The sequence below is a fragment of the Etheostoma spectabile genome, chromosome 8, assembly GCF_008692095.1.
Source record: "Etheostoma spectabile isolate EspeVRDwgs_2016 chromosome 8, UIUC_Espe_1.0, whole genome shotgun sequence".
NCBI lineage: Eukaryota > Metazoa > Chordata > Actinopteri > Perciformes > Percidae > Etheostoma > Etheostoma spectabile.
The window spans coordinates 33760834-33771020 of NC_045740.1; the positions used below are offsets into that span (position 1 = coordinate 33760834).

Sequence of the window (10187 nt, forward strand, 5' to 3'; positions counted from 1 at the left end):
GGGGGGGGGCACTGTTTGTCTATGTATTTATGATGGCTTCCACTGAGTAATGTATTTACCACTACTAGTGTCTAAAGGACAGCAGCAAGCTGCAGATTTACTGCATCCATAAAGCTCAGTGTTTAAGTGCCTCAAGGTTTGACAGTAACAGATGCAATAAGACACAGCTGAGATACTCTATTAAAAAATTAAGAGTGGAAAGCCACTGCAACACACATTTATATATACCACAATCTTGAGAAATTGTGCAGCATTGGAAACAAAATATTTCTGGCATTCTGGTGTCATATATATACACAAACTATTAAAAATGTGTTTAAAGATTGTCTCATGTGCCATTGTGTTTGTTAATTATACAGTAAACTGCTCACATACAAATAAATATTATGCTCGCATAAATATTCTGGCTGAGACCTGTCCTGTCTCAGATGTGCACGTAAAACAAGAGGATCATGAATGAAGCTCTGTGATTCTTGCATTAATACAAAAAAGAAACAGGATTTATTCAAACCAGTTTTAAGATGTCAAAAGGCAGTGAATAAAGACTTTGTGCACTGTCTGTTTCACCTGGTCATTTTTGCATTCAGTATGTTGGCTTCAGTCTAATTGGCATGGCATTATTTAGATGCATTCCCATCGCTTTAAATAAATAAATTTTATTTGAAATTAACAGAAAATCTGACAAGGTTTTTGCTTGTTATGCTTACTTTCAATACAGACTTTGACATGTCGAGGTTCTCTTATAGTAAGCTCATATCTCCGATGGTCCCGAAAGAAGCCCTATTCCTAACATTGTGATAAATGGGCTTCAATGTATTCCAACGGGGCGCCCCTCCTGGCCAATCAGGGTGTCTGCAGCAGCTTCGACACCACCCCCCAGCGGCCGCACAGGCGCACTGAGCTCCCAACTGCCATTTTGTGGCAGAGGCTACTCTGCTAAAGCGGGAGAAGGATTAAAACAAACTGCGAAGAAGCCTGCATTTCTCACCAGCCTGTTAAACTTTGTAGCGCAGACTCTCTGCTTTCTGACGAGTTAAACAGGAAGAGAAACACACAAAAAGAGGTAAAGTATCACTACTTTTCGGATAAGGGGGGAGTTTGCAGGATCTTTAATCGGCCTCTAGGTGTCACGATGGGGCTCTGGGTCCGGGCAGCTCGTCGGAGAGTGTTTGTCTCCCTCTATCGTTATCGAAAAACCCGTCAAAATACGTTTAAATAACCTAAGTTGTATTAAATGTATACACAACCAGCTGTATTTTACACGTATCTGTGGGCATATCGTCGAAGATAACTTACGAATAGTTCGACGATTTGGTTGGAGAGTTTAGGCCAAGGCGTCCATTTTCTCGCTTCTTTGTTTCCCGTCTTCTTAGCAGCCTCGACGACATGGAAACTGGCGGGTCTAACTTATCGCTAATAGCTAACGTTAGCATGCTAGCACAAGCAGAGTGTAACACAGAACCACATTGCTACCTATATACACAATGCCACCATTACGGGATTGCAGACAGACAAATGGGTCACATTTTACACAACTGGACGTATTTAGCATGTTATTAGCTAGCTACATGGGTTTAAACCAGACCTTTAGCTAACGTCACACGAAGATATTTCAACGTTAACGTTAGCCAACAGAACCTAGGCCCTTCCCCACCCAATCTCCTCAACGTTAGTAGCTAATGTTACGTCTGAAAGCGCCCCACAACTAACCACTGCAAGCCTACGTTTTGTATTGAACTTAACTGGTTGTTGTCACATCTAACGTTACTAGCTTTGTCCGTTCAGTAACGGAACGTTTTCTTGGTGTCGAGGTAGACTGTTGCGGGAAGGCCAGCGCGAAAAGAGAATGACGAGGCATTCACAGTGAAACGGTAATCACCGCTGATTCACTAAGTAGCGTTGCACGATTTGTGTTCTCCCAAAAATTTGCCATCTCCTATTGTCGAATTATTGCATTTCTCTTCTTTTTTTCCCCCGTCATCGCGCTGTAGTCGGAATTGGCAGTTGTTGTTGCACCCATCGCCCGCTTGTCTATTATTCTAAACCCACCTAGAGCATCATAGCCACAGATATATATTATAGCAGAGAGCTCCCTCTACGATTCGGCTTGGAGAGCTACAAAAATACCGCTATGTGAATGCTGTGCAGGAGGCAACAGCTGCCCTGCTGGGCGCTCAGTATTGATGCCATGTTGTGGTAAATTTGATGTAAGGTTACCACGAGTCAAATAATCTATGAAGGCCTAACAGTTATAGCAGAGCCTTCTGAGCTTCCACCATTTAGCAACATAAAGACAAGTAGACATGGAAACCTGCAAACAAACAGATGTCAGTGTTTGTCACAAACATGACTATGCAGCTGCTACACTCTTTGTCAGTAATGACGCATGCAGTTTAGCTCTACCAGGTAGTTACCAGGTTTGTATTCAAGTCAGTGTGATGATTTTAAATGAGTTAAGCAAATACAGTTGACCGCTTGGCCACACATCATCTCAAGCACACGGACTTGGGAGTTTAGTTTGCAAGTCCTCTGATTGTTAATGTATATAGCCACTCCCATCTACAATATGACCCATGTAACCAGCATATACTGGTAAATGATGCAGGCAATGACAAAGGATTCTATCATTGTTGGTTTTAGTATTCAAATCCATTTATTAAATGACCTACACTGTCAAACACCACATTTTCTGTGCAAGTTTTGAAGGCCAATATGTTTTTGAGCTTGAAATGTTAAGAAATCATTTCACCTTCTTTAAAGTTTATTTTATAAGAAAAAAAAAATGTAAAAATAGCTTACGGAAGAATAAAAATAAAGTAGCTGCCCTGGAGACACTCAATAGTAGAGTGAATGTCTCTTGTTCATCTTACTGTGATCATGTATTCCCCTCCCCTCTTGCAGGTTTACAGTCAGGTAGCCGCCTGAGGCTTCGGGTGAGCGCAAGTGTCTTGAAAAGAACAGTAAACATTGTTAAAGATTTGTAGGCTGTTAACGTTTCTATGTGGGTAGTCTGTGAAAGAATCATCCCGATGTATACGTTTAGCTGTGTAACATTTCCCTCTTCCCTTTCTCAGGTTGGCAGGGACAGTCAGGTAGCCGACATTTGATTCAGCAAAGCTCAGGGCTTTCAGGAGGAAAGCAAAAGGGAGATCACCTGTATCACAGCCCTGCATGCTGCAGCCCAGTGGACAGAAATCATGAAAACAGTCAATTTATCATTGTTATTCCAGGTAACACTAGTAGTGTTAAGTGCCAACAATTGTACAACAATGGGTTGTTTGAAATATGTCACACTTGCCACAGATGTTCTCTGAAACATCTTTTTCACAGAACGTGCAGGTCAGTAGTAAATGGTTAGGTAGGTACGGATCCACTGTGGCATTTTTTGACAGCAGGGTCTGTCGGCTTCCCAGCATAGGTGGTCTTGCCACTAGTAGTTATCAATTTTTCTTCACTGACCCCTGACAAGCAGAGAAAACAGCCTACACCCTCCAACAACAGCAATGGCTGCACCTGACTTTTCTATGTTGAGGGTTTGGAAATTTGGTCAGAACAAAAGAAACACCATCTTCATCGTAGTTTTGGTGAAATTTGTGTTAAATGCAAATGTCTGTCTCAATTTCTAGTGTTTAACGCTGCTCAGCAACAAAGCGAACTAAGAATGGGGAGAACTTGGAATCAGACACAAGGTGTGGGTCAATTATTTGTTTTGTGACTAGCTAGTTCATTTTCCTCCTGCTGTTTTGTGAAGAGCCTCATCAGTTAGCTCTTTTGTGATGAGTTGCAGGAAAAATCTGCATATTTCTTCAATGGTGTAAGACTAAACGCCACTGTTATAAAGTTAACATGTATCCAGTTGATGGCTTGAAAAGCCAGGGGGTGATGTATTACGCTGTTAGATAATGCTTGTTTCCACAATGCCATAATTTAGTTCCTACCGAGAATGGACGGAGGGCCAACAGAGGGTGTAGGTGTGGTGGAGGTCCCCGGCAAAGACTTCCCCTCCATCCAGGCCGTTCACAGCCAGGATGCCATGGTGGCAGACCTCCTCCAGCAAGCTGCAGAGGCCGGGGGCGTGGTAGAGGGACAAGCAGGAGTCATCCTGGAACAAGGTGCTTACAAATTGAACATAAAATGGGCCCACATTCAATATGTAAAAAAGAGTCCATAATAAAAATCTGTTGCCAGGTTTTGTGAAGGATGTGGTTAAATGTTTTATCCCCAGCAATGTTATGTTTCAGGTCACGGGGACGGAATGGTAACAGCCACTCAGGCCCAGCAGCAGCTGATGGAAGCTGGGGTTGGGGTTGGTGTGGATGGTGGAGCAGGGGTTGAAATGATGGTTATGGACTCACTGGATCCCACCCTGTTGCAGATGAAGACTGAGGTAAGCTCACTGTTAAGAGCTTTGTGTTTGATGTGACAATAGTCACTCAGTTTGGCAGCTGAAGCAGGACACAGGCTTAAGCCCAATGTATAGTCCTGTGTTAAATTGACACTGTATGGGACACCTGGGTAGCTTACTTGGTAGAATACCCCCCATGTACAGATGTTAAGTCCCCACCGCGACAGCCGTGGGTTCAGTTCCGACATGCAGCCCTTTGCTGCATATCATTCCCCCTCTGTGCACCTCCCCAAAAAAATTAATTGCACGTTGCTATAACGCACACCGCAACAGCTGTAAATGGTCTGCTTGGCCTTGGCTTGGTAGCGTTGCACTTCCCCTGAGTTATTTCCTGGTTCTCCTTCTCAATAAATAACATCAAAATCAATTATTTTTTCTTGCTACAGATTTCTAACCATGGTCAGAAAGAACAGGGGAAACATTTTGTCTCTCCGTCTGTCTCCAGAGTCGGGACTCGCTCTGGAGCTAATCCGCATCACTCTCTCACTAGCCCTACCACAAACTCACCACACATACACACCTGCCCTGCTATCCCTCTTAAAGAGATACGCAGACACAAGCGCAGAAGTCTAAACCTCAGGCCACTCACTTAGGCTACGACATAAACCTCGCTGTAGATTCACATGAATGTAATCATTTGTCTTAATGTCACTCTAGTTTTAGAAATGAAATCAGCTTGAACTAAGGGGGAATAAACTACCTGCCAGAATGTTGCTTTGCCCAAAATGTATTGTAACAATCCAATAAAATAAAGTTGATTTGCAGGTGATCGATGCTGCAGTGGGCGGAGCAACGACTGTGGGCGTTGTTGGAGGGGTAGCGGGTGGTGCTCACCAAGCAACTGTAACAACAGTGGACCAGACGCAAATCATAACACTACAGGTAGGGGCTTTTCTGAAGCCATTTCACATGATCGCATCCTCCAGTTAATTCATCTTTTATCCCTGTTGGGACAAAGCTGGATTCATGAGCTGTCTGTTAGTTGGTTTTAAGAAGTTAAATTATCAGATGGTTTGTATCAACTCTCAGGTTTTTAATTAATTAATTTTAATCTTAATTAGGAATTAATCTTAATAGACAACCTGTAAATTCTTTCAACATGTTTGCTGACCCTAGCTCTCTGTTCTCAGGTGGTAAACATGGAGGAGCAGGCAGCTCTGGGTCTGGGAGAGCTGCAGCTGGTCCAGGTACCTGTTTCTGCCACCACTGTGGAGGCCCTGCAGCAAGGCACCTTTGTAGACACCACTGCTATGCCAAAGGACGGAGACCCGGTCATTTGCCACACCCTCCCGCTGCCGGAAGGCTTTCAGGTACACAAACAGACATACTCACAGGGCTCGAACGGATAACACTAATGCGTGACAACATTCAAAACCTAGCACCTTTTTCATTAAAGTCATTATTCAAACATTTTTGTTAGACTTCCAACAAAGCTCAAGTCTGAATTGTATCTCATCAAATTAATGTAAAGGCCACACTAGGTGGAATAGAAACAGCTTTTTCCGCCTTTTAAGAGCACAGTGATAGATTTAACACTCAATTACAATCTCTTATGTACAAAGAAAATAAAACCAGTGTGATAAGCTACAGCACACTGGTTATAAATTGCTGAGGAGATTGTGCTTTTATGACTTATGTTTACTCTCAAACGTATCGTCTTGGTTTCTGTGTTTTGACAGAAGTTAGAGTAGCTAGGGGGGTCAAAGGTTTTTATGATGGCACTGGCAGGCAACTATGAAATGTGTCAGAAATCAACATTCAATGATCAATAATTTCCACATGCTACTTGATCCGAATAGTAAAGGTCCTAGTTGCTTTCTCTGCTAGAGAGAAGACGTATCACACTCATGGAGACTATAGAAACACTTAAAATGTACAGTGATGTTAGAGTGGGGGTTCTTCCCTCAAAAATGGTCTTTGGCTGAGTGCAGAAACGCCAGGTTGCAGAGACCACATAAGCTGTGTTTTATTTTGGCCCATCACAAAATTAACATTGATTAGAGAGCTGATATAATCTGGCTAAAATAAATAGCTGCTCACTGAATGCTTTGTTTACTGCTCTTTGCTTATGAGAAAGAGAATTGGAGTCAAATAATCCTTACTAATTTTTCACATCCACAAGCTATACATTTGTGCACATGTAGGAGTCAAATGCACTTAGCCAGTCGTGATGGAGAGCAGAGATGTAACACTAGCAAGCTAAGGTGGACAAACAGAGTTTGAAACACAGTTGAGAAACAATCGGCATTTGATCGTGTTCAGCTTTTAGAGTAGCCATTAAAATGTGCCCTGATTGGCTCAAATACCAGTCCTTTTGATATCTCTGATATAATGTATAGATTTTGCAAATAAGTGAATGAACTGCTCATAATTTCTTCGGGCACACCATTCCTCTTTTTTACCTCAGCACCAGACACAATAAATATTAAATACCAAAGGGACTGACTAAACAATGATGCACTTGATGTGTAGGTAGTTAAGGTTGGCGCTAATGGGGAGGTGGAGACAGTGGAGCAGGAGGAGGGAGGAGAAGCCCCCCCTGAAGAGGAGGAAGATGAGGAGGTGGGGACCCAGCTGATGGAAGAAGGGGAGGATGAACCCATTCATCCTACGAATGAAGACTCAAACTGGGCTAAAGACCCGGACTATCAACCCCCAAGTGGAACTATCAAGAAGACCAAGAAGGTAAGACAGTTGTGTGGTATCAATCTCTTTGTTACTGGAGATGTGACACTACTCTCTGATAGTATAACTGGACATGTACAACATGTTGACAGGTGTATCTTTAATTGTTATCCGACTTTTTATCCCTGTCTGTCCAGGGTAAAAAGAGTCGCCTGCGTTATGCTGAAGGAGATAAGGACATGGATGTCAGTGTCTATGACTTTGAAGAGGAACAGCAGGAGGGGCTTCTGTCTGAGGTCAATGCTGAGAAAGTGGTGGGCAACATGAAACCACCCAAACCCACCAAGATCAAAAAGAAAGGTGAGACCCTGCTGTCTGTTGGACAGAGGGCATGATGAGAGTGACACCATGGGTCACTGTTTGTGAAGTTTGATTTGGATTGGGATACAGCCATGATTGTTTTGTGCTATCCATAAAGACTTGTTAAACTGCAATATGTTGTTTAGCTGCAATATAAGCCACATCAAAATCAGAAAAGGTTTTATTGCCACAATAATTATACTTATGTGGAATTTCCCTTGGTGAAAGGTATATAAACAAACATATTAAACATAAATATGAAATAAACAATACAGAAAAAATATTTACATACAAAAAAACTGTATGGGCAGATGTAAGTTTGCTACTCATCACTCTTAACGCTATAATGCGCAACTATTTCATAGTGGGGGGGAAGAGTTGCGCAATCGTGTATATCATGTGGTTGCGCCGACAGTGTTGTTGTCATTATTTAGAATTCCTGATGGGGAGACAGAAACTACGGTCTATAGCTTTAATTATAGGTAAACAATAAATACATGTTCTATTATCTGTAACACTGTGACTGTGATACAGTGAAATTACGACAAATTCATTGTGAAGTCAAAGTTTTCACCGTGCATACTGTGCACCCACAATGCATTGCAATCCTTTTGTCACAGCAGCAGCAGGGTCTTGTGGTCCACTTGAGAATTTCATATACAGTAACCTTTCAAACTAATACATTATATTAAATCCACATCACAAACAACATGCAACAATCATAAGATGATGTACTAGCGTTATATGTAAAGTAGGGTGTCAATCATCACTGGTCTTACGATTCAATTCGATTATACATTCAAACTATCCTTTTGGCAATTATCACTATATTGCCTCAATATATATATTGCTACACACGATTTTCATCAACAAATTCAAGCAGTCAGAAATATATGTGAACTACACTTTTTTTGTATCTGCTCTCAAAAAAGACACTTCCTGAATGAGTCTGAACACAGCAGACAAAAGGCAAAAACAAAACAAAATTAAGAAAAAAATCAATCAAGTTGCATCAATAGGCAATAATCAATTTCTGATCTGTCACTGCATCGTTGCAGAATCATCCACATCTGTATTACAATGCATCAATGCATTGATTAAATTATTGAAGTTCTTGTTTTACATGTGAAAAGTTTTGTCTTTCCCCAGTATTAAGTATAACATTGTTTGCACTGAGGCGGTGGCTATGGGGTTGTAATACAAACACTGTTATTGAATGTGAGGTCTGTGTGTGTCATTGTTGTTGATAGGAGTGAAGAAGACGTTTCAGTGTGAGCTGTGTAGCTATACGTGCCCTCGACGGTCCAACCTGGACAGACACATGAAGAGCCACACAGACGAAAGACCTCACAAATGTCACCTGTGTGGAAGAGCCTTCAGGACAGTCACGCTGCTAAGAAACCATCTCAATACACACACTGGTATACACTACCACACATCTTCATAAAAGCATGGAACTCCAAAGACACCAAAACATAGGATTAGTTTAAAAGAAGTTTTTAAATAACATGCAAGCTCACACTTGTCTTGTTTGTTTTTTTATGCAGGAACTCGTCCCCACAAGTGCACAGACTGCGATATGGCTTTTGTGACTAGTGGAGAGTTGGTTCGTCATCGTCGCTATAAGCACACACATGAGAAACCCTTCAAATGCTCCATGTGTGACTACGCCAGTGTGGAGGTAAGACGAGCTCCGGTCTGCTTTGTGTTTTTTCATTTTTACAAAGTTTAATATATTACATTTGCTACACTACTCTTCATCCAAAAGTGAAAAAGATACATTCACAGTTCTTTAGTTGGCAATTGTTTTCGCTGTGTTCCGATACGTGACGATGTGTATGTGTGTTGATGTTGTGTAGGTGAGCAAATTAAAGCGTCACATTCGTTCCCACACCGGTGAGCGTCCATTCCAGTGCAGTCTTTGCAGCTACGCCAGCAGAGACACATACAAGCTGAAGAGACACATGAGGACACACTCAGGTAAAACTGACAACTTAACCGCTTTTTTACACTTTTAAAGCGGTAGAGGAGGACCAAGGGACATAGGTCAGTTTTCAAAAATATAGGACCAGTATATATTAGGGCTGTAACGATCCACCAAACCCAGGGTTTGGTTTGTATCACGATTCAACATCCCACTTTGCAACACAATTATACAGCAGAGGCCTTATTTATTGATATTGATTGATTTCAATATCGATCCAACAACAAATATTCTTTTGTACCTTAAAATAATGTTTCCAAAATCTTTTCACTGGTTCATAAACTCAAAAGAGACATAAGAATAATGGTAACAGTAATGGACAATTCCGCTCCCAACCTGTAGGGGAACAAAGCGGAAAAGTGCTTTGGTACCTACTGTGAAAGTGTTGATTGACAAGTAGCTAATGCTAATGTAGTTCTTAGTGGGTAACGTAAGATTAGGACACCGTTTAACACGCTCAGTTATTTTTGATATGATTGTTTTGACCATGGTTAACAACTCTGGGCTAACCCACAAATAAAGTAAAAGTAACGTTAACTGTATAGATAGACAACTAATCTAATGGTAATTTAGCTAGCACACCTGTCTTCTGCCTCAGTCTCCCGACGCTGCAAGGCTTTAGTTGGGGTGAGAGCTGACAACACCCCCGGGTACACATCCATTCCACAGTCAGCCCCCAGCCAGCAGCTAGCAACCATCCACTATCATTACAACCCCGGCCAGGGGACACATCCACAGTCAGCCAGCAGCTAGCTAGCAACCATCCACTATCATTACAGCCCTGGCCAGGGGACACATCCACAGTCAGCCCCC

At 41.9% G+C, this 10187-nt stretch overlaps 1 protein-coding gene and 1 long non-coding RNA gene across 4 annotated transcripts in view; one reads left to right on the forward strand and one right to left on the reverse strand.

Annotated features, from left to right (window-relative positions):
- The window catches only part of LOC116694609 (uncharacterized), a 7634-nt gene extending 5540 nt beyond the window's left edge, over positions 1–2094 (reverse strand). The window contains exon 1 of the long non-coding RNA XR_004333219.1: positions 1297–2094. This is a non-coding gene — a long non-coding RNA (uncharacterized LOC116694609). The remainder of the gene's footprint in view (positions 1–1296) is intronic.
- ctcf (CCCTC-binding factor (zinc finger protein)) overlaps positions 1–10187 on the forward strand; it is a gene marked incomplete at its 5' end in the record, with an annotated part of 13349 nt that continues 3162 nt past the window's right edge. Inside the window, 11 exon segments of one of the 3 annotated variants that reach the window (XM_032524313.1) lie at positions 1–1063; positions 2902–2933; positions 3932–4112; positions 4242–4387; positions 5171–5287; positions 5536–5715; positions 6878–7090; positions 7228–7390; positions 8641–8811; positions 8938–9071; positions 9250–9370. In XM_032524313.1, coding sequence (XP_032380204.1) covers positions 3944–4112; positions 4242–4387; positions 5171–5287; positions 5536–5715; positions 6878–7090; positions 7228–7390; positions 8641–8811; positions 8938–9071; positions 9250–9370 — 1414 coding nt within the window. 3 annotated transcript variants of the gene reach the window in all.